This window comes from Clinocottus analis, unplaced genomic scaffold (assembly GCF_023055335.1).
Source record: "Clinocottus analis isolate CAN_PGR_092001 unplaced genomic scaffold, fCliAna1.0.p SCAF_8, whole genome shotgun sequence".
Taxonomy (NCBI): Eukaryota; Metazoa; Chordata; class Actinopteri; order Perciformes; family Cottidae; genus Clinocottus; species Clinocottus analis.
Genome location: NW_027176240.1, coordinates 9,373,399 through 9,398,609, shown reverse-complemented (window position 1 = coordinate 9,398,609; position 25,211 = coordinate 9,373,399). Strand labels below are relative to the sequence as shown.

The window sequence follows — 25,211 nt, the reverse complement described above, 5'->3', positions numbered from 1 at the left end:
TTCTCTTCTTACACAAATATAAAAGGAGAAAGCAAAGGTTCTTTGTGCTCAAATAGAGTTTAGGTGGCAGATTATGGTTGAAGAGTAGTAGTTTGGACGATTATGTCGGAAATTAAAAGTGTCAAATACAACCCGCTCGACAGAGAGTTAATATGGTTTAAATGTGGTGAATTGTGTTGCATTAATGGTGCATGGTACATTTTTCGGACAATGCTGGACTTTGTGGTTGTGTGTCAAGAATTAAATCATAGAGCTTGAAGGAGAAGTTCAAACCCTGGCTGCTTTCTCGCCTCTGCACAGCTGGCCGATTTTTAGTGTGAAGTGGAGATAATGTCCAATTATCGGTTCTGCAAAGTTTCAGAAATGGTTGAACAGTAACCCTCGCCTTCACATGATCTGAAATCGGGGGGAATTTTCTTCAACCATCTGATGAGCAGTTCTGGCAAAGTGTTCTGGCAGCTCAAACCTGCAAAAACTTACTTTTTTGGCACTTTGGCAGCACAACAAGTTCTAAACCGCAGTAACTAAATCATCGACTTTTAAGTGGTGAACTTGTAAACAGTTAATTAATTATTAGTCATATCTCAGGCCACAAGAACTATATGTATGTCCAATAAATATGTCCAACCAACTTGTATCAACGGCATATTGGATTATTGATTGACAGTAATGAATCAAGAAAACTTTTGCTTTTTCAATGCATTCAGTTCAACATATTGTAATCTTGAAGCCTCATGTTGCCAGTTCCTATTAGCTAAAAGAGAGGGCACCTCTGTGCTCACTTAGTACATGCTGCTTTTTTTTGATCTCACACATTGAGTGGTGAAATAATCGGCTGCTCCCGGGGGTATCTGGTGGCGCATACCTGCAATACTCCACAACTAAAGCTCCATATTTATAGACAGCAGCAGAGCAGCTCACATATCCCCACATCACAGCTGTTTGCATGGCAGTGTTGGGTGTCACATAGCTGCCCGGTGCTCCTGTGGTTGTCACATTAAAACAGAAGATAAACAAACAGCAACATTTAGAGTTCATTTTTTTTCCATCCCCCGGGACTAGTCACTTCACATTTTAATTGAGGCCGGTGTTATGATGCTGTTGAGTTTTATAAAGGCCGTTGGGAGCGACGTGGCCAATAGTTGGCTTTGCCTGGAGAGAAAAGGGCTAAGGGGAGATTAGTGGAGGACAGGATTAACAAAATATTGCAAAGAACAAAACAAGGCAGAAAAGCAGCTGGGTATGATGGTGGTAGTAATTTTATAAAAATGAAGAAACGGTAGCTGAGGACACAGTGGAGTGGACCGGTGGAAATAAAGGCAGTAAGAGCAAAAAGTGACGAGAGAGGAATGGAGAGAGAGAGAGAGAGAGAGAGAGAGAGAGAAAGAGAGAGAGAGAGAGAGAGAGAGAGAGAGAGAGAGAGAGAGAGAGAGAGAGAGAGAGAGAGAGAGAGAGAGAGAGAGAGAGAGAGAGAGCTTTCGACACAGCTGAGTGGTGTTGATTGGCCTGTTTGAAAACACATGAACTGCAGACCGAGAGAGGGAGAGGAGCCCTGTGCACTGGGAGAAAGTGTCGCTCTGTGCCGTGCCACGCTGCAGCCCAAACCACATTAGAGCAAATGAATCCATTCCACCTCCTGTTATGGCAGCTCCCGCACGGGGCCCCAGGAAGGAGAGGGAGGAGGGAGGGGAGGGAGAGGAAGAGTGGCAGGAGGGTTGAGATATGAGGGACGGGGAGAGGAAAATGATAGAACGGAAAATGGAAGGTGGTGGAAAGGAGTCGCATGCTGGGTGGCTCTAATGATGTCTGAGGGCTATAGAAAAGAGGAGCAAAAAGCACATAGTGGGGAGAGAAAGAAAAGCTGTGGCCATATAACTGAAGAGGAGGAGAAGGAGGAAAAGGAGGAGGAGGAAGAGGAGGAGGAGGAGGGAAGATCCCCCACTGTGTCCAGAGAGAAGAAGGGATAGTTATGTTCTCCCTTTTCAGACCGTTGCTGAATAATAAAGATGATCTCTGGCCAGACTTGCTCCTTTACATTGTTCAGCACTGCCCTCTACACTTTACATACAGGATAGACTGCTTAGAAGATTAAGCAATAAAACAGCACCTACATTTTTATTTTCCATAGTTTTGCATGCTAAGTCATAATTATTTAACTTAAACTGAATATCTTTTATGCATAGACTATGTTTTGTATTCCCCCGAAGGCTTGTGGAGCCGATTCAAAACACAGCAGAACTAAAATGTAGTAATGTGTAAGAAATACAGTATGTTGGCCCGGAGACGCACAACTTTTTGTTGCTGCAGGACGTGTACTTTCTCATAGCGTTAATTGTTTATCAACTTTTAGTAGGATGCGACTGAAATGATTTGGTCAGGACCGAACCGTGGATAGTTACACCCCGAATGCTATTGTATCCTTTCACAACTTTTTGGAAATTACTATTATCATTTTATAATGTGTGTTAAGAAATTGTACCAAATCACTTGCCTCAAATTGTCCCTTAACGGTTAAATATAGTAATTTTAAATGAATTAAATTGGGCGTTTTTAGGTAGATTTAGCATATAATTGCACTGTTCTGATAATACATGTATATATTGATGTTTAGACAATACACATGAATATAATGATACTCATTCCAACCATATTTCCCAGTTCTGCTCCTGATGTACTCCTCCCATACAATACAGAGTATTGGAGTGCATTATGAACTACTAACCGCTTCCAAGCAACCCCCACCAGCCATCCCATTCACAAAGCCAGCTGCACTTCACAAAGACGCGAGTTATTTGTCTGAAATGAGAAATCACTCATATGAGTGATCACGCTCTGTGCGGTTATGTGTGTGTGTGTGTGTCTGTGGGTGTGGGTGTGTGTGTGCGTGCGCTGCTAGTGCTGATGACGAGATAATTTCAATACTCTTTGTTTTTCTTCCTCGCTTTTCCCCACTGACTCTGGCTATCTTGTCCCCCTTCCTGCCATACTCCAGTGCTTTTCATATTACATCGCTTTTGTTTCTGGGCACTTATTTCTTGCCCCACTTCCCCCGGCTTGTTTTGCTAAGGAAAGGCAGAAGGTGGGGATACAAAACGTGGATGTGTGTCTTGTTATTTTTTGAGACAGTGAGAGAACGAAACGGAGGCTTCCTCGGATGTTTAGTATTATTTGTGGTTTGTTACTCTGCTCTGATTCATAGCAGCATCCTCCCACTGCTGTATAAAGGGGGGGTTGTGATATGCACAGCATAATTGGATGTGTAATCCTTTGCTTTGCACCTCTGGTAAGCAGTGCTGAGTGGAGCTGATTAAGATGTTTTGGAGACAATAAAGATTAGGCAGGCCCGTCTTCAGAATGCTCAAACAACAACAGCAGTAGCCCAAAAAAAGTCTAAAGCAAAGAAATCTGGAAAAGAAAAGAAAAACAGTTTCTGTTGAAACATTCAATTGTTTATCCTCATATGATGAGTTAACAGATGACTGTGCTTTATTTTGATAGTAAACAAGGTTTCACGGCAGGAGGAGGTCTTCCGCCATGTTTCCACAGAAGCATCGTCTGTTATGCAACACATTTTTCTCCTGAAAGGAGGGTGTGGCGCTTAAACGTCTGTCCGCTTGGACAGACAGTCAGTTATTCAGTCAGGTGGATTGACTTCTTATCTCAGTTACAACGCCACGCAAGTTGCATTTCCACCTTACTCATTTTCCTTTCAGAACCTGAGGGCCTGTCTTTTCATCGACTAACAAAAGCACTGTGTGTGTGTGTGTGTGTGTGTGTGTGTGTGTGTGTGTGTGTGTGTGTGTGTGTGTGTGTGTGAGTGTTGAACTTTGTGAAAGCACAAGAGAGGGAAGGAGGGGGGAAAAAGAAAGAGATTATTGGGTAAAAAGAGGCAGATTTCTCCACCCCCCCCCTCCTCCAATCTCCCTCCTTCCTCTTCAGTCTTGGCTGCGGGTGTGTTGGGACAGCAGAAGGGGAGCTGAAGACGAAACAGTTAATCAATAGACACAAGGTCAGACGGCAAGCTCTGGGCTGGAGCGTGCCCTGTTAGCGGTCCGTGGAGCTGCCTGGCTGCTGAAGGGGATTTGTAGCACTTGTCAGGGCTTAAAGGAGCCCTCTCTGGACCACTTGCTCCGGGTGTAGTGTGTGAAAGAGACATGCTGGTTAGCAGCAGGAGAGAGAGACATCTGCTGGACGCTGACAGCAGCACAGAATTAGGCCACCCACCCAAAGCTATGGTCGTATTAGGCTTGGTCCGATTTGTTTTGTGCCATGCAGAATGAAGTGGCTGCTTTGTGGGGACTTTTCACAGCAACCACTGCAGCAGCCACTGCCCATTTAACCTGACGAGAGATGCATGGCTGCCCACCGTTTGACCACATTTGCTCCAGAATTCCCCTTTTACTCATGCGAGCAATGTATCTGCTGTTGTTTAAGACTTTGTGCAAGTGCACTCCAGGTAATTCTACTCTGGTAATGCTTAAGCTCAGAGGATTAGTAATACACTCTTATTCTCAAAGTGTTCCTTTGAAGTTTTACCTTTACGCTTAATCAAAGTGAGAATTCAAGCTTTTGTGTTTACATGCTCTTAAGTGTGTGTGTGTGTGTGTGTGTGTGTGTGTGTGTGTGTGTGTGTGTGTGTGTGTGTATGTGTGTGTGTGTGTGCGCGCACGTGTGTGCGGGTGTGTGTGTGTGTTCGAATCAGAGAGACAGAAAGTGTGTGCAATAGTCTTTCTAAGATAAGCCCACCAGACTAAGCATTACACATAAAAACTCCCTGGCTGAGCGCTATGCTTTCATCGTATTCATACTCTCGGTCTGTTTCTCACAGCAGGGGATCTTGGGGGACCCTTTATCAGTGCTGAGCAGCTTTCTAGATCCCTGAACCCCCCTCCCCTCCCCACCTGTGGTCTCTCAGTTTGCCTTTTGTGCGTAGGAATGTGAGGCGGACCAACACTGATGGAGATAAACACAGAGGGATGGTGAGGGATGGAGGCCTCGCTGGTAAGGCAGCACGATGCCTATTAATCCAGCCTCCATTTCTCCTAGATGTAGTGATGGCCATGGGCCTGAGATTGTTCTTGTTTCTGCTGCTCACTGTTGGATCAGAAGAAGATATACACCGAAAGAAAGAGATGCTAAACCTTATCTGCTTTTAGATGTGGTTATAAATGTGTTGTCTCTGCCACACTGATAACCTTGACTTTGAGGTGTGCTTCTTTTACAGAGAGATAACACTTTATGCCCTTTGTTGGTTTCAGTGTGTGTTCGATTTTTCTACAACAAGTAACATAAAGCAATGCAGTTTTCTTTCAGTTTCATCATGTTTCTGTTTGTCGTTAAAAGCGCTGCTGCGAACATCTCACTTTTCATGCATTTGCCGAAAGAAAACCAAAAAAACACGTGCCTGGGGCGCATCAAGCCCTTCAATGAGTCAGTGCATAAACAAGCTGTCTTTACCTGTTTGAGAATTTATTAAGCTGCTAAAAGGCTGTTTAAACTTCATAGGCTACAAACTGTTTACATGGTAGCCTGGCAAAAAGTACTGTTCTAACAGATGCATCTCTTCTCCTCCATTTCCTTTACAGAGCACAGAACCTTTAATGGCGTCCCGGTAGAGACTTTAAGATGAACACGTTACCATCAATGGACCGGCACATTCAGCAGACCAACGACAGGCTGCTGTGCATCAAACAGGTGTGTATAAATACCTGTGGGCCTCCTTCAACTTCATTCAGTAGAATACAAACATGGATTGGTGGCAAAGATACAAGAATCTGCATTTCCTCTCTTCTCCTACAGTCCTTTCTCCTCTCAGACCCTTATATGGGCATCGGTTTTCTGGCCATTAGCTCTAGTCACACAGATCACGTTGCATAGGGTCATAGAGAGGGAAAGAGAGAGAGGGAGGGAGGGAGGGGGAGGGAGGGGGGATGAGGAGGAGGAGAAGGAGGAAGAAGAAAAGAGAAAAGAGAGACAGAGGAGGGGAGAGAGAGAGAGGGGGGGGGAGGGAGATAGAGAGAGGGAGGGGAGAGAAGAAGGAAGAAGAAGAGGAGGAAAGAGAGGGAGGAGAAGGAAGAAGAGAAGAGAGAGAGGTAGAAGTCATGGAGGGAGAGAGAGAGGAAGAGAGAGGGAGAGAGAAAAAGAGAGAGAGAGAGAGAGAGGAAGAGAGAGAGAAAGAGAGAGAGAGAAAGAGAGAGAGAGAGAGAGAGAGGGAGAGAGGGAGAGAGGGTGGGGACGCAAGTCTGGCAGTGAGCACAAGAAGAAGAGACTTCAAAGAGACCAGCAACGTAACAGCCTCTACTTTCTCCCTCCTGGTCTCGTGCCCCCTTACATCACGTTCCTGACTCTTGACGTAATGCCGGCCCTTGTTGTGGTTTTTTCTTAAATGCTTCCTTGACTGCCAGCTTTCAGGAGACTCCTTGCAGACAGATACAGACAGAAAGACACAGTCAGACATAACCCAGGGCTACCGCCTCTGCCTGTGATTAATCGTCTACAAGAACTCACTGGCTGGCAGGCTGTGGGCTTATTTGTTTATGCTATGTGGGTGTGATCCTTTATATCTTCCAACATCCATATGACACCATGCCGTACAGTGAATCAGTGAATGATGGGGCTTTGAGCTTGCGATTATGAGGTGACATATCCCTTTTCTCTGTGCTGGCTGTTGAACAACCCCCTCCCAATCTCCTCGGCACGATTATCACCTTTATATCAACAGCCTCTCTTATTGCCTTAGTGCTCTTACTTCTCCTGCGTGTAGTAGCAATGTGCTTGACGTCGAAAAACCGTGTCAAACCAAAATGTCAGCTTCTCAAATGAGTAGAAGTTTTGCAGAATTGACACTACTCCCTTCACAAAGCCTTCACAATTATTTTGTCAGGCGTCACTAATAGGCCCTAAATAGCCCGAGTTAACACGTCTAGCTTAATAAATGCACTAATTGTACTTTGGTTTATATACTCCTCGACTCTGGCTGTAATAGAATTTGTAGTAAACCAGACTTCAAAGGCGGTGAGTTAGTCAGTGAGCTCTGAGCTTGTGGCGGCTCTGCCAGCAGGGTGTTGTTTTGGTTTGGGGAAAGCCACTGGCACAGAGCCAGGTGGTGTGCTGTTTTTCATGCAGCCAGGTACGCACTGAACAGCCTGAGCCTAGACTGGCCTGAAAAAGGAGTAAGTCGGCCCATCATCTCACAGAGGACAATCTGTCAAACGCCTGGCTCTTTGTCTGCCTAAAACCCCCAATCCCCCCCTCCACCTCCCCGTTCTTGTCCTCAACCAACCCTGAACAGCAACAATAACAAGAACAGCCCAGACCCCATCCTCCTCCCAAAAAACTCAGTAGAGCTATTTCACTCTGCTGTCCTCCCCCTCACACCAGAGTCGAGGTTGTCAGGCAAAGTCGGTGGCGAGCGCTGTGGCAGCGGGAGCTGTGATTTCAGATCTAGACAGACAGCCCCTGCTGTGCTAGTTCTGATTCCTCTCGCGCTGGAGGCTGATACGCCTCCTATCAAGCAGCAATAATGCCAGATCATATCACTCATCTCGAACAGTTTCTTCTCCTCGCCCTCTCTCTCGCTCAACAAAAGCATTCGTCACTTTCTCTCACTGCTGCTCTTCATCATCAACCAGACCCCTTTGAGAGTCTGCAGCGAGCTAATCTTCACATCCAAAAAGATGAGCCACTCTTGAGGCCTCTCTTGAAGCTCATGATATCATTGGAAGCCCTCAGAGATTTTCTCTGCGGGCGAGTACCGGGCCCGACATGCTAGGCAGCGGTTGCGCCCAAGAGCCCTTTTGTCACATACCGCCAGAAAGCTGCCCTTTCAAAAGCGCTCACCTCTGCTGCCCCTTTAAGACAATAGTCCTACCTTCTCTGCAAGAACACACAAAACAAGACGCTTCAGCTCCAGATGAGAATAATAAATGCTTTCAAGTGGGCTCAATCTCGCCAACTGAACAAGCTGCAGCTCTGCCCCATTTCAGAGCTATTAACCTCCTGAGCCATGAAGAAAGGGAGCCCAATTTTAAAACCGCTTATTGTGTCCTGCCAGCCTGAGTAGCCTTCAGACACTAGGAAGAAAAGACTCAACTGTTTCAGGCCTCAGCGAACAAGCGAGAGAGACAGACAGAGACTGAAAGAGATTAGACAACACACCAACGGCGCATATTGAGTCTACACGCATAGCTGCCAGGACCAAGGTTGTTTTCTTTGTGAACGGCCGAGCCAGCCAGTGGACTTCTGGTGCCGAGGCTCCGTTACATTCTGAAAACAGGCAGTGAATGAGGGCGAGAAGGAGGATTGGGGGGAAATATTTGGTTGCTGTGTGGGTCATGGGGGTGAAGGCTGGGTGTTGCCAAGAGAGATTAACAGGAAACACTGGCATCATTGTTGATATGGGTGTGATCTTCTTTCCCACAATGCAGTAGAGCCCAGAGAGGGCGTACATTGGAAGGAGTCAAGGTCCTCACAGGGTTGTGCAGAAACACAAGACATTAAATCACAGCATTTTGGAGGGAGAGCCCAGGGCTGCGAAACTATTTGGTTTTCAGTGTTTCTTCAATTTGTACTTGATGTGAAAAAATAACGCTCATTATTTCCCATTGTTTCTAATGGCAGTCTCCCTTTTCTGTGTTTGTACAGCACTTACAGAACCCGGCCAACTTCCACTCGGCGGCCACAGAGCTGCTCGACTGGTGTGGAGATCCCCGGGCCTTCCAGCGACCTTTTGAGCAAAGTCTCATGGGATGTCTGACGGTATGCAAACAGTAATTATGGCTTTTGTTGGGTTTTTCAGGTGCTTTTTAGGAGGTGTGCGCAAAACAATAATTTGATTTTGGATACTTAGGAGAAAAGATTTGTCCAGGTGTGACGCTTTTCGCCTACTTAGGTGCAACAGCTGAAACAAGCTTTGTGTCATAGTCTTATTGACATTTTTGATTTAGTTATACAATTCTTTCCTCTCTAATTTGAGTAAAAACTGTTCGTAGCAGGCTGTAGTCACACCATGTTTGTATCCAGCAGTTATCCAAGACAGCCGCTCAGGCCGTCAGGGGCGAGTGACAGAGGTTAAAGTCCTTGTCACCCACTGCTTCTCTCCACGTTGTGCTCTACACACCACACACACACACACCACACACACTAACTAAAAATGAGGCTTGAACATGACTGCGGGTAGCCAGTCACCCCTGGTTATCGCCATACAGTTCATCAGCTACCATTTATCGATCTGGACACAGGGCCAAAGAGCTGGCCAGCACCAGGTGTGTCAAGACACACACACACACACACACACACACACACACACAGCCAGTCACACACAGTTGCATGCAGCCACATGTGTGAAAGAGGCTTTAGAGCAGAGAATTGAAAGTTTCACGCGTCTATCGCTGAGACCGGCCTTTGAAACACTGAAAGAACATTGTCCCCGGCTGAAGTGGTAGCGTGAGCAAACAGATGAATACTCATTAATGTGTAAATCACAATAAAAGCCTCTTAAAGGCTGATAAAGAGCTATACAATAGAGCCCACCACTGAGATCCCTCTCAGCATGGGGCTGTTTCCATCAGCTAAATTGTTTCATCAGACTCAGAGAGCAGGCGGCTTCTTATCGGGAGAATTACAGCACGCAACAAGTTCTTGCATTCTTTCAAGGATTTTATCTCTGTGACGTTACCTCACTGGTTGTGTGTCAGAGAGCCAAGCTGAATTTTAAAGATGGGTCAATCACAGCCCGTTAAATGTGTTGCAGCTGAATGAAACTGAATGTGTTTGTAATGCGGAGATGCTTGTTCCCTGTGGCATGTTGTACATCTGGAGGTCATTCTCTGATCCCTGGTGGAGTATCGGCTCCAGAGCCAATAAAAGATGACATAACTGAGCTGTGAGGGCTACACGATTAGCTCCATCTGCTTAACAATACGTGTTTTTTTAATGTTGTTCTATGTGTGTACTGTATTGTGAGTGAGGTTAATGTCAGTGCAGGCAGACATCATCTGTATCTTTGCTTCTTTGTTCACAACGAGGTGTCTTTCACATAAAACAAGCAGAAATAAACTGCTGCTTATTTTTCCCTTCATCAAATAGACAAACAAGAATACCAGTGGCCCAGTAACCCTCCAGCAGCTCTTAGAGCACTGTTCTCATATTGACAGCAATATGGGCCTGGATGTACGTCCTCAGAGGGAGATTATGCTGAAAAAGGCTTATGAGGTGAAACACTTGTTAAATCCGTGTTGAATCTATGCTAGCCTCTGTAGCTGGCTGCTTGCCTTGTACAAACTGCAGGGCAAAATCACTCACGCAGAAAATTAAACGATTGACGGCAACATGATTCGACTGTTTGTCAGAATCATCATTGTTTGCATAATTTGGTTGGGTTATGTTGTGAGCAATTTATCCCAGGAAAAAATGCCTCCTTAACAGCTTAAAATAAATCTGCTATGATTAACTTAACCTGCAGAATTTTACATTGCCATTTCTTAACTAAGATAATCAAATAAACCCCATTTATTGATATAATTGCCACAGTTTTTCATTTAGTGCTCGGCAGCCACATTACTTGTGACAAAGGCACTTTATGATCACTGCTAGCTGTTATGTTGGCTCTCTAAAAGGCACCCCAGCTGACCTTGTTAACGGTAATGTGTGTTTTGAGGTCAGAGGCAGCAGAGGAGTTGCCATCTGTACGCAGATAAAAGCAAAGGGGTTTCCTTTCTAATAGTGATTTACCCCTGTCTCCTGAGTCCTGTTTAATGTCACTCAGCATCCCCTTTAACGTTATATTAAAGTCTGGGAGGCTCCTGCTTCATGTCCCATAAATGTCCAACCTCTTTTTGAAGTCATTAGCACCAAAGGATTATTACAACCTTACAGCGAAAGACTGGTTTCTCTCCAAATTGGAAGGAAAAGGAGGTTTTTTAACCTTTGTACCCTCAGGGGATGCTGCTGAGAAGTACTTTACTCACTTTCTTTCTACACTATCCTCTGACACACACACACACACACACACACACACACACACACACACACACACACACACACACACACACAGAGTTAAAGTGGTCGATTTAGTCGGATATCCCACTACCTACTATTTCCACATTTCTCTTCCCTGTCTGGGTAATTCAACTGGCAACCTTTAGTCGGGTACAAGCTTTAGGGCCAGAGCGGGCTTGTTGGATGATAACCTTTCAGAGACTTTGCTCGCTCTGCAGAGCAACTGTGGTTTGGCTCTCCTCTCTTGGAGCTTGATGCAGTCATCAGACTCGTCCCGACTGTGGATCCCTGGAGCCATCCAGACTGCAGACTCCACATTAATCTCACCGTGTCTGTTTCAAATGCGCGTTTGTCTGAAGAAAAATTAAGTTCATTGATTAGCAGTGACTCAAAATACAAACACAAGTAAGAAAAGTGGAAGGATTAAGATGATTTAGCTATGGCTCACTGTTTATTTAGCATCAATACTGTATGGTATTGCATAAGAAAGGGATGGATATATCGATAGATAGATAGATAGATAGATAGATAGATAGATAGATAGATAGATAGATACATAGACAGATAGGTAACTAATTTGCAATGATGTAATGAAAATATGTATTTATAATGATGTATCGATTACAAAACACTCATCACAGTGCTAATCTGAAAGAGCCTAAAGGATCCATCACTCTTTCTGCAGGTGGTGAGCCGCGTTGCTGCTCAGCAGGGGTACGACTTAGATCTGGGCTACCGGTTGCTGGCTGTGTGTGCTGCCAACAGGGACAAATTCACTCCCAAGTCTGCAGGTAAGACCCAGCACTTTACTAAAATGCCAGCAGACGCATGCTCATACATCATCCCATTTACTGCTGTTGACTTGCGAGACAGTGGCGACACAGTGCTCATTGTTCTTCATGCTGCAATTATTCACGAAATAAAGCAATTTAAACAAATCGCTGTATGGCTTAAGTCATGATCCAGTCAGAAGTGATTCCTCCTTCATTACTCTGCTCTGTTTATGAATACACAATGTAGCTGCTTATTATGTTTTGAGCACTATATAAAGGTTATTAGGATGTCACAGAGAATCTTGTAATTATACTAACAGTCACTTTAATTTGCATATTATTTTGTGCTCGTCAATGCTTAAAAACAAATAAGGTTGCTGTGAATCTGTGGTTTTTGAATGTGCGACTGCCACCACAGACATCACACGAAAAGCCCATAGAGCATTATAATGTCAGATATTTTTAGTCCCCATTAAACATTAATGTGCTATTGAGATGAGCTGTCCGGGTGGTAGCTTAACAAAAACAGGCTACTCAACAGTCTGTCAACAGGAGCCCACACTCACATGTGCATATGTGCATGCACATACACACAAAGTGAGAAAGAAAAGGGAGAAAGAGCAAGCAGTAATGCTATCCTCAGACATGTATCTATCAAATCCAATTCCCCCCGATCCATACCTCCCCTCCCCGCCTCCCACAGTTCTGCAGGAGCGGCCTGTTCTTGTACATTTGTCAAAGTGAAATGTGCAGAGGCGGGAGAGAGAGAAAGAGATGGATGGCTGGGGAGGTGTCGCTCATGTGTGCTGGACCACTCACTCTGCCTGACGGCGCCGTAGCCGGCCAGTCAGAGCGCAGATGAACCCTTGTTTCTGCCGTTACATAAGTGGCCATACCGAAAGTCAAATATTTTGATGAAACTGTCTGATTTCTATGTTGTGGTTTTATTTTCTGACAAGGCGAATATGTCACTGTTTCATAACTTCTACAGCAGTGACAGTAATCGTAACGCTCTGAAATCTCATCCCATGATTACTCACACGAGATGCAATGTGTCGCTACTGGTTGTGCGGAGGCAACAATTAATCAGTTTCTGCTGTTTCAGGCTCACACAATCGTATGATATGAACATTTGCTCCACCGGAATATCCTCTTTCAGTTGTGGTGGGAAGCATCTTGTCGAGAGGAACTTAAGTGGTCAGACAGACGTCAGTGTACAATATTGATTGCTGTATTTCTCCCTCTGTCTGTGTTCTTGTGTTGGGATAATGTGATTGTTGTCCAGGCATGGCTCGGACTGGCTGCCTGTCTGAGCTCCACTGACAGTCAGAATCATCCTCAGGCCTGCTGATGGTTCTGGGATCTAATAGAAGACAGCACTGGGTTTCAGGAAAAGCTGTTTATGCACAGCGGACAAATGGGAAATGTAGTGTAATTATGCGGGTATGGGGGGATATGATGCCGTCAGTCTGCCTGCATCGTTTGATGACTGTCGGGGTGGAAGGCAGATGTGACTCAGGGCAGATCTTACCTTCCTTACAAGGACGTCTGTCTGAGAAAGCAGATTTCGGGTGGTGGGGGAGCAACAGAGGAGACAAGATGCACACTTGAACTCCAGAGATGCATGCGTGCGCTCACATTGCATCGACAAGCATTAGGTTTTTACTGTTGGCTCTGTCTGTACGGTCATATTTTGTACTGTCTTTATGTGTGCGCGTGTGTGTGAGTGTGTCTGCACATGCATGCATGTGTGTTAAATTGTGCAGGCCCAGCACAATCTTCTGACAGCCTGCATGGCGACAGAGGGCCGTGAATCTGACACCTGAGAGCCCAGACGAGGGCCAAGCAGTCTGGGATGCTCTCTGCGGGCTCCTCTGGGGAGGAGGCAGACTCTTAAGACTGCAGATCAATCCCACTGACCCTTTCTTTCAGAGCATCAGTTAAAGAGGAAATTGATGAAGCATTTACGGCTACGCTACTTTAAAAAAAACAAAAAAACACTTTGACAACTTGAGATGGTGCAAAGTTAACTTGACGTTGAAGTACAAAATGCTCAATTTAACAGAACTAAATCGGGCAACAATTAGAATTAACTAGAGAATTAACAGATCTGCAGTAAAAAGAACATTTTACATCTTGAATTTAAATGTCTTATGTTTATAATTAGCTTTGTGCGTGTGTTTGCCTGTCAGTGTCTTCACTAAGACAAGGCATGAACAAACTACAAATGCCTAAAGTTCCACTTCTACCAACATAAAACTGCTGTCCTGTGAGACTTGCCGAGCTCATTGGAAAGATTTTCAGCAATAGCAGACTGCTCCCGAAGAGCTGTCTGACCCTGCAGTGAGGCCTTAGGGATTACCGCGCTGCTCTAATCTGGAATCAGCCAGTGAAGAGATTTATCTGCCGTGAGGCGAGCTAGCATTAGCACTGTTAACTCTTAGTGCCAGCAGGGATACACAGCTTTAAATGTGTTAGCATAATAGCAACTAGCATTGTTTAGTTCACTATCCTGAAAATGGCAACTTTGAGGTTTTTCTTTTTGTGTCATCAAATGCGGCGTTTTAAAAGCTATAGTCTATTTAAAATAGCCATAGTCTATTTTAAAAATAATCCTTTTAGTGTATGTTTTCCCCATAACAATCTACAAAACCTACAACTGAGAGGCTCATTAGATAATAGGTGTGCCGCTGCCCTGCACACACACACCAAAGCCCATAGACTCTGAGCTGTTGGGCTACAGTGAAGTTCAGCAAACACCAAATCAGATTAGGTAAATAATCTGTCAAGGGTTTTAGCGTTTCCTTCCTCTGTGAATCTGTCATTGCTGTCACCAAGCTAATAACGGTTTGTTCTCTTTCTTTAGGAAGCACGAGCGCCAATAATAAACCTACAGAATTGTCACTATGACAAGATGTCAACTTTTTACATCAACTTTCTTGCCTCTTCTTCTTGACGTTGTCCCCTCCTGTTAAATTTAAAATAGATGAAGGTAAATCTTAAGTGTGACTCAGTGTGTGTATTATGTTTTCAACATGACTCGACACGCTCCGGATTAAAGGTAGTTGCTCCCCGGAATGATCGCTATGTTCTTTGAAACCTATTTTAATGTGCAAGTCAGGTTTCTGCTTGTTGTTCATCTGTCTCGCTCAAAGATAGAATGATTCAATCACTTCTGGTGGCATCTCATGTTATCAGAAGGTTAAGCTTCAGGAGTGAATGCTTATCGTTTCAGTCAAACAACGGGTGGTTTCTGAGATCCCTTTATCTACACACAGGATAACTACTTTTGATGTTTTTAGTTTCTCTTCTTCAGCTGATTAAGAAGAGTGTTTGAAGAAGAATAAAAAGGGAAAATATGATGAGAAGAGTTTAGCTTTGTTCTGAGTAGTTTGTACATGTTTTCCGCCCACTCACATTTGACGTTAAAATGAAATTGCCCCAGCAGAACTTGCATTACTGTCGGCGCTCGGTCAGTCAACAGAGCGTGATCTCAGAGCATGATCTCAGGAAAACAGCCACTCCACTGTATCAACAGTGGCAGAAAACTTCCAGGGTGTGGCTGTAACTCCCTCCATGCTCTGTGAACATCACTCACAAACACACACAGAGCTCACAAAAACATAATTCCCATAATTCAGCTGAAAATAAGTACTTTGTGTAGACCATGTCCCAGTGTGTGAGTGTGCCTGCACACACACACACACACACTCACACACACACACATACACACACACACACTCACACACACACATACACACCTCCTATATCTTTTCATTTGGCCTACAACATGTCTTCCATTTTATCTGTCTCAATTTACTTTCACTTGATTGATTTTCTCACCCTGTCTTTCTTTCCAAATTTGAGCTGCGTGTGTAGAACTAGAGGAAGGTGTAGGCATCCTTTGTTACTGACCCAATCAACCTTACAGACTTTTATATTTGATTACTGCTGAGTAAGAGCAGCGCGCTGAATTATTAACAGGAAACAGGGTTTATTTTTAGCAGGCGGGCCTCTCCTCTGACACTCTCCAGTGGTTCGCCTTAGATGATGAAACCTCTTTGCAACCCAAAACTACCCTCAGAACTTCACTATTAAGTTTATAGAAATAAAGCTCATGGGGAAATACTCATTAGGGTAGCTGCATTTGCTGCCTCTAGCTGATTAGGTCCTCTATCACATGCAACTTAATTGGTATGGTTTACACAGTTGCAAGTAAATTCATTTTTGTAATATCCCAACTGCACTGGTAGAGCAGTTGCTCTTCAAACACAGAAGACTTTGTTCTTGTCAAAACCGGATGAGCAAATGATTTAAATCCCTCTTTTGTTCAGGGTTGACTGATCTGGCACCCACACCTTAGGACTGCCCCCCCCTCCCTCCCTCTCACACACACACACACACACACACACACACACACACACACACACACACACACACACACACACACACACTTCATCCCCCAGGGCCTTTAGATACACCCTTTTCAATTCATATTCCTGTCCAACAATGCCTTCCGTTGACTGTGTTTCAATTCTGTGTGGGACATTTGTGAAACCGTTGATGACTGAGTGTGTCTGTCACACAAAAGACAACTTCCCTCTGATGTCACAAGGCCAGCAGGCTTTACCGCTCTTCAGCTTTACTGCATGGCCCAAGATTTAGGTAAGGAGAGAGAGAACAGCTTGGCTCTTTCCTGTTCATCCGTCCAGATTGTTTTTTCACCTTGTTGGCTTGTGTCAGGGGCGAGCGAAGACAAGATGAACTCAGATTCACCCTCATCTTGGCTCTTCTTTAATTCAGTTGCACTCAGATATTCTGCAAGTCCCTGATGTGTCTTGTTAGTTGGATTTACAAAGCGGCCTCTGATAAAGACAAGGGGACGTTGTCAGGTTAGTTTGTTCTGCAAGGCAGGACTCCCCTCTCTGATAGGGCGAATAATTTACCATTTTATTTATTTATTTGATGTGGACATCACAGTGGTATTAGAATTCATAGCATACATCGATGCACAAATACCCAGATGCACTGTGTTAGGTGTACATAGTGAAATGCTAATTTCCAACACCTGCATATGTCTGCCTTAATAGATTGAGCTTTACATCTCATGCTTTCTTCTTCTCCCACTTCATTGCTCATGCATTGGCTTTCAGTCAGCTAAGCTCCACCCATCTATGCAAGTTTTCGATCTGAGTTTGTTTCCTCTTTATTTTACTCTTCCTGACAAATGGCAGTCACACCGTCAGATTATGCTTGTGTGCATGTGTGTTTCTGTGACTTAAGTGTGTGATGGCAGCTTAGAGAAACAGGGCAACGGAGCGCTACACAGACTAGGCAGAGCACATCAATAACGGCAGCTCATGACAGAGGTGAGAAGCACTGGAATATCTTGCCTTCTCTATCTCTACTCCTGTTTGTCTGCGTCGGCTCGCTGTCTTTATCGCTTCCTCTCATCCACCCTCCTCCTTGGCTGTCTCCTCTGCTCCCTCTGTCTATTTCTCTCCCTCCTTCCCTCCCACTCCCCCCCACTGCAGTCTCGAGAGTGTGTTGGAGCCGGTAGCAGGTACAGCAGGAGCCCATTAGTGCAGAGCCTCGCTCTGATTGGATAAGCCGGAGAAACCGGGAGACTGCCTCTGAATAATTGATGTGCATTGTGCAGAAGCTGGACAAGGGAAAAAGACAGATCAGAGAGCAAGGGAAAGAAGGGAGAAAAGAGAGTGAGCAAAATAAAAGAAGAGAGAAAGACAGGAGAGGAAGTAAGTAAACGAAAGAGTGAGCAGAGTAAGGGATATGTGCAGAGAGTGAGAGTGTTGAGGCACAGGCAGGAGGCTTGAAAGCAGCAAAAGCTTTGAGAGTTGCCACTGGCCTCTGCGGGAACAGGAGCATTTGTGACACTTGAGTCTTTTCTCTGCGCTATGGAGGGAATAAGATGAGATGTGCAGGGACTTTGCTTGGCTCTGGGTAAGTGTGTGTGTGTGTGTGTGTGTGTGTGTGCGTGTATGTGTGTGTGTGTGTGTGTGTGTGTGTGTGTGTGTGTGTGTGTGTGTGTGTGTGTGTGTGTGTGTGTATCTGCTGTCCATGTGTGTATGTCTGCACAAAGTTATCTGTTATCTGGTACATTGTGTGAGTGTGTTTGTATGCATGGGCAGGATCAGGGGTTAACAGATGCCAATTGAGAAGTAGATTCAGGTCTAAGATGACACAATTAGAAGTGCAGTGATTGAAGCACAATTTGTCTTGTTTTTTCTGTTTTATATACTCTTACATAGTTTGCAAAACTTAATTTCAATGGTGCTTTTCCATTGCTGTATAATTTGGGCCATAAATAACATGGGCATTTATCTTGTCTGGTGGGCAAGTGGGACTGTAGTCTAAAGCACTGGCTGCTCACACTAGACAGGATCAGGGCAGATCAGCTGACCACAGGTTGACCTACATGCTGGTCTGTCACAGGGTTACTCTGATTGGGTTTTGGTCTGTGTGCACTGGTAATTGTTCGGCTTATTTCTGGGTTCTGTGGTTAAGTGTTACAGTTGAGGTTGTGGTTGTGTTTTGGTCTTTATGTTTTGTATCAAGGCTGGGCATTCAATGAGTTGCAGGTGATGCTTAGGGTTATGGAAATGATTCATTTCAGTGAGTAAAATAATTATTTATTTCTCACAAAGATAGAAGAATAAAGTATGTTTTGGTTTGTCAGTTTTTTTTTAGTTCATTAAACATTACACCATTCCACAAATGCCATAATGATTCCACTGTGAAGAGGTAACATTAAGTCCTCGTGACTGAGCAGCACCACATATTCAACAACATCTTCCTCAAAGAGCACTATTACAAGTGGATGTGCGTCAGTGGATGTGCTTCTATGTCAGGAGAAGATGACCCACTTTTCCACTGTGGATCCTTTTTTAAGTTGTTGACCTGTGCTTGGAGCCAGAGCCTGTCTGCCTGTCCACTCATTAGGAGAGAAGGAGGGGGAGTGTAGTCATGGAAGCACAATGTAGTTAGAGCAGCGCACACACAGGCCTGCTTTTTGTTTCACTCTCAGTGACGTTTATAAGTACGAAATATACCTGTCATTGTCAAATGTGTGTCTGTATCTCATGAAGGAAAACAACGCTGCCTTCACATAAAGGGCAATACAAGCAACACGATGCTGCAGGGTGTACAATCAGTGTTTAACCTTAAAGCTGACAACTTAATGACTCTTGCAAACAATAACCCAATCTTCCATTGACCTATGTAGGAAGCTATAACACAATATGACTTCCAGCGAGCTGTCGTGGAGCTGCTACACTTCCTGTTAGCCTGAGCAGGGTGTAAACCGCTGAAACCGTCTGCATCCTTAACATCACAGTCACATGCAGCTGCTCCCCCTCGAGCCTTCTTCCTCACTCTCTGGCTCAAAAGCTTTGTTTGTGTCGCTTACTCTACACACTTCTGTGACCTCCAGTGACTGCTCTCTGACTACTTCCCATCAGACTGTTTAGTGACTCATTCATGGCATTTGACTTTAAACTGTATGTTGCCTACATTTTTTTTCTTTTGCATTTTGTTTCTGCTATTTTTTGTTAATCACGGGCGTTCTTGACATGCCTCCCTCCTCCCACTGAAAGCAAATAGCAACGTTAAGTCCAGTTAAAGTGGTTGTTCGAGAACTAAGAGAGGAATTTGTGGTAGGACAACCTGATGTCAGGTATTGATAGCAGTGAGGGTGGAGCTCTCAGGGCCCTGGGCAACATTGTATCCTTGCAGGATGTGTTTCAGGAAACACTTGTAAAATTCTTCAGTCTTGTTAAACACCTCCATACCTATTAGAGCGTCAGTCAATGTGTGTTGACATCGTCTCGTTTCCTCTTCTTAAGACATTCTTTCCCTTACAAATTCACGTGTAAAGAAGTCTCGACTGGAATTTTGGAACTTTTGAATCACTGTTCGCTGCTCATAATTCTTCATTGTGTTTTTCACCCTCATGGTTTCACTGAAGGAACAACAGTGTGAGATAAAAGACATATTGTGGAAATTGAGTAGTGTGTCTGGTTATAATTAGGCATGTGATATTTACCAGTTCCCCTCCAGTGGTGAGAAGCTGCGTGTGGCTGATAAGAGCATTTCACTCACAGCTTTCTGTTCTGTGATGCTCTTTCTCTCTGTGTGAGGCGCTTAACAGTACAAGCACATGTGCACAAAGACTCTAACTGTGTGTGTGTTTACTCGCCAACATACACTTCTTTACTTTTTGTTCTGTTTTTATACAATGTGTCCACATACCTGTGCCTCTTACTTTTTCATTTCTTTGAGTACAAGTGTGCGTATTTACTGCACCATGTGTGAGACTCAGATGTGGATGGTGGGTGTGCGTGATCATTTGTAGCATTATTGTGAGTGTTGCGACTGTTCTCCGATACAGATGTGGAAAGCTGTGACCTCAGGCTTAGCACCGTAAGCCGGACATTCTGACTCACAGAGTATCTGACGCAGATACACCGGCCACCTGAATTTTATATCCCAGCGAGGATGTAGGTCATATCCATCGGTCAATGCCATAACCGCTGTCGTAACTAATGTACCAGAAGCAAAACCTGAAGGGCTTTGTAACTGAAGAGGTCACTCAAGACTTCATCATTCAATCATCCTTTTTGATTCATTATACTGTTTCTGCTTTTTTTGTTTGTTTTACATCATTGTAAACTAAATTCCTTTGGGTTTTGAACCATTGGTCGGGCTAAAGTGGCGGGGGCAGAAGTAGAGTGGATCGTCCTCTTGTCGGGAGAGCGGCGGTTCAATCCTACAAGCCTCCTCCTGTCTGTATGTCAAAGTGTCTTTGGGCAAGATACTGAACCCCAAATTGCTCCTGTGTGTGTGTGTGTGTGTGTGTGTGTGTGTGTGTGTGTGTGTTTGCATGCATATGTTAGATCCTGATAAGCAGCCTCTGGCATCAGTGTGTGAATGTGTGTTGGTGGGTGGATGTTGACATGTAGTGTGCAACACCTTGAGTGGTTGGAAGACTAGACAGATGTACATTTTTCATGAAATCGTATTTTATTGTTAAGGAGGTTTTTTTTAAAAACTATTTTTGAATTAATCGAAAATATAATTGGTCTCCCTTATGTCGGTCAAGAGACATTGCAGGGAATAGGAGGAATTCAGGAAAAGGTACAATAATTTTTTTTAGAGGCTGTTTTTTAGGTTGTAAGTGTGCTTTGAGATGATAAAGAAATGTGGGAAAACGTTAAAGACCACTCATTCCCTTCCTAAATATATTTGGAAATAGATTACGTAATACAGAATACTTTGGATATGAGCTTTGCATCCTAGTTCACTCTAGTCTTTGATTTGTTGTAAATTGAGAGTATCTTACTCATGACAATGACCGTTTAAAGCTGCTATAAATACTATGCTAGGACATGGTAATCTTTGCAGTGAGCCTCAATCAAGCTCAGTTGGACTAGGCACGCCTCACAGCACATGAGGAATGTAAAAGACTGTGTTGTTGTTTTTTGTGGCCACTTGCGACACGGAGAGCCCTCATTTCCCACCCGAGCTCCAACATTTTGCACCTTTTAGGCCGTCATACTGCATTATGTTTGGTGTTCATGCTGATTCTTATAACTTTGCCCCGTTTAAAAATGTGTAATTTGAACCCCACAGAAACCAGCACCTGCAGGAGATGTCAGAGTGACTCAGGTAGAGCTACCCTCCCTTCTGGGCTGCAGCATCTCTTTGGCTTGTGACCCACACACATCCCGGGGAGGAGGGGATCTGCCCACTCCCTCCATCTCCACCTGTACTCTGTCTAGCATCCTTCCATCCATCTTCTCCCCCCTCTGTCCTCATGTCTGGTGTATTGCCAGAGGTCGTGGATGAAATTCTGTCAAACCAGCCAAATAAGAAAACTGCATTGTTTTAGCAATGCAAACGGAAAAAACTTAATATGATGAACAACAAAAAGTCACAATATCAAATGACACAATATAAGACATTTGAAGTTGGAGGCTGTTTCCAATTTGGAATATTCTGATCCTTGTGAACAGTTAGTTACGTCAAAGGCCTGGTTTTGGTTGAGTGTGATTTCTGACACCGAGTCGTCTCTCTGCAGGGCATGTTTGAGTTGTTCTGCCTCTAAGCTGTTGAGACTAAAGCCCATTTGATATGCTCTTCTCTTGGAAGAAGTTGCCTGAACAGAGAGGGGGCAGGATGGGGGATATCATTGACTGCTTAAATGGCTTCCATTACACTTCTGCAAAAAGCATGACTTTTTATTTTTATTTTGCAGGATTTTATATGCCCTCCATATCCGTCTTTTGCATAATATTTTGTACCCGCAGAGCATAGACCTACCTGTCAGTGTTTTACAGACCTCTGTCTTTGATATCTATTATAAATTGCTTCTTTGTTATCATCCCACACATTGTCTCAGAAGGCTTCTATGTCAAGTGCTGCAGTGTTCATGCTCAAAAAGTGTAATTTTTCATGTAGTATTTCCTCCTCTTGTCTGTCTTGTTACCAACAAAACTACAGAAGAGCTGCATGCACAGTATTACATGTCCTTATCAAAGCTTGGCCTGTCTAGCGATGGTGATCACAATTTGGCATGACCGCCAGATGTTTGGTCATTTCAGACCAGAGGCAGAGACCAAGGCATCTGAAGGTTTAGCTACTATATTATAACGTATCAAGTCTCGCTTTAGTAACACAATGCGCTCGCAGAATACAACACAAATGTCTCTTTGGGCTTTTGTGCAAACCGACTTAGTTAGCTGTGTAACTGAGCTTTGAAGTTTATACTCCCGAGGTCGCAGTAAATATAGTAGTTGATGCAGTTTCATGATAGACCTTCTTTTTATTTATTATTTCGACAAAACCTCTGTGCCATACATTGCCACCAATCTTTACTTTGTGTTATCATCCAAGCAAACAAGGTTGCAACATTCACATGTAACATCTCCTTCGCAAGAGACATGAATTAGATAATGCTCCAACAGCGTAGCTCTCATGATACCATATCAATAACATGTCACTGATGCCATATCACTATCATGATATGGTAGTGCAGAGTACTTCTTATGAGGAACCAGGTGTCTCCTGCTTTGAATTTCAGCGAGGTGCAATTCGTAAAAAAACTAGTTCAGGATAGAGGTGCCACTCGAGAGCACTCTGATGAAGGCTTTGAGAGCTCATCAGCTATTTTGTCTGCCAAATAGTTAACACGCCAAAATTGTCAAGATATTAGCTGAATCCTTTTATTTTATGACCACTTGAGTTTCATCTTTTTCTTGTGTTTGGTTTTTGGGAAACAAACCAGTGTGTAATTGCGTTTGAAAATATGCTGTAGCAGTGAACAGGATAATGCACATGAGCTGGCACAATTGCTGTGGCCAAGGACTCCATATTCTGCTCTTGAGAATGTTTTTTGGGTGACACTTGTGATAACGTTGTTGTAAAAAAGTAAATATATATTAACATTAACTACATGTAGACAGATGTATTATTCTGTAGTTCAATACAGGATTGTACTTAAGATTTCTCCACACTGTCATATACATAGTTAGACAAAAAACATGTGTCAATCTCAATTTGTGCAACTTTATCTGCCAAAAACATACAAATAGTTTAGAACCAGCATTTGCACTAAGACAGTGTTGGACTTTTTTTTTCTTTTTCCATATATTCCAAAATGGCACTTTGTGCGCTGCCCTTAATAACACAGACGATGTCATGAGTTACAAAAGTACTGTTGCAGGAGAGAATAAAATCAGTTCATACCCACTGAAATTGCCATTTCGGTATGTCGAGTTCACTTCGTTGCTGGCACTTGACATGCACTGGCTCAAAATGAGGCCTCTTCTCAACTCTCGAGGCCAATTGCTGTGTAAAATTAAAAGGATGCTTCTCTATGTATTCATATAACACACATTCTGTTCGGTAATTCACACCTGGGAGCTGTCCAGCACAATGACGCTCTGCTGCTGGCCTCAGTATCTCCTTTGAAAGAGTTGAGTGTTAACCACCTTGCTAAAAGACACAACAGTTCACGTGAAGGCGAGGGTGTCGCAGTCACCTTCCCAACCCTAATGTTGCCAGATCTCGGGCTTCACACTTAAATCATTTCATGTGTTTATCAACAACACCATCTGGCTCACTCTATTATGTTGCTGTGCACACGTTTTACATGTCCCAGGTTCAAATAGTCTGTCATGATTTACCAGGCAAATGATCTGCTCCCAGGCTTTTACCACACACAGACTCATGCTTGCCCACATGCTGCAGTATCAGAGTTCATAGTAATTAGCATTGGGGTTTCCTTGTAAAAGAGGACTTGTACTGGACAAATACTCTGTCATTAGTTAATGGGCCTTGCAGCCTGGTACCAGGGCTTACTCTCCCTCGCTGCTGCTCCCAGAGAAGCTGAGCTGAGGTGAGGATGAGCCAAGGATCCTGCTATCAGTGAGGAGGGCCCATATGTTTCTGGGCATTACTCAATTGAAAGCCACAGCTTCTAAGAAATTGAGCTGTTCAAGGATGGTCAGCTTGTCTCTCTGACAGAACAGACCACTTGTTGGGTAGAGGTCTCTGTGTGGAGTCCCACTACAGGGAGTCCAATGAAAACACCTCAATGTAACACAGCAGCTTCAGGTTAAGGCTCGAGTGTCACTGCAGTCTGTAGACATCAGTCTACCGCAGCAGTAGTGTTTTTTTTATATCCAGGCTTTTAACGTTTGACTTCTTGCACAGTCTCTGTTTGAAGTATAAAGGTATGCGTAGTGAGATTAGCCGAGATAAACTCAATTACTGGATTTAAATGGGTTCAGCAGCTTCTCTCAGAAGGGATGGAAATACATCTTTAAATATCTATAAAAAGGGATGGCATGTGTACGTAGATTATGATGAAAATTCCATGCTTTGATCGACACAAACCCATTATAAACAAATATAAAAATACTATATTAACTGCTAATCGACTCAGGTTTACAGGCTCCAGCAGTTGTTGCAAACTAAACTGTTGTTGTTGGGATAAAGTAAGTACTCATGACGAAGAAAACTGATGGTATTAGACTCGCAGCTCAACCCTTTAGTGCTGGAGAAGGTGCCTTCAGGCAACACTGCCAAATGTGTCATATTATATCTCCAATCTCTCTGCTTTCTGACCCAACTGTAAAGTTAAATGTCCAAACTTTATCAAGTGACACTGACGTTCGGCAGAACTGCTTCTTGATCGTCTAGATCTTCAATGTTTGGGCAAAGCTTGGCTGAATGGTTTAATTCAAGCTGCATGCTGAGACATAAGAAAAACATCGTTGAGTTCCACCCATTCTGTGTGAAGAGAGAAACTAAAACCGTTTCCACAAAACTGAGCCATCTCTCTCTTTGATCTCGCCTGTGGCAGAGTTCGCTCATTATGAACCAACGTTATTATTTTTACAATGTTGTAAATCAACAGCT

At 43.9% G+C, this 25,211-nt stretch overlaps 1 protein-coding gene across 3 annotated transcripts in view; it reads left to right on the top strand.

The window, feature by feature from the left end:
* zmiz1a (zinc finger, MIZ-type containing 1a) overlaps positions 1 to 25,211 on the top strand; it is a 96,806-nt gene that overhangs the window by 61,110 nt on the left and 10,485 nt on the right. For 2 of the 3 annotated variants that reach the window (XM_068568641.1, XM_068568639.1), the window contains exons 3-6: positions 5,586 to 5,694; positions 8,644 to 8,757; positions 11,684 to 11,789; positions 21,420 to 21,455. In XM_068568641.1, coding sequence (XP_068424742.1) covers positions 5,626 to 5,694; positions 8,644 to 8,757; positions 11,684 to 11,789; positions 21,420 to 21,455 — 325 coding nt within the window. In that variant the 5' untranslated portion in view covers positions 5,586 to 5,625. The remainder of the gene's footprint in view (positions 1 to 5,585; positions 5,695 to 8,643; positions 8,758 to 11,683; positions 11,790 to 21,419; positions 21,456 to 25,211) is intronic. The other variant, XM_068568640.1, reaches the window with a different exon arrangement.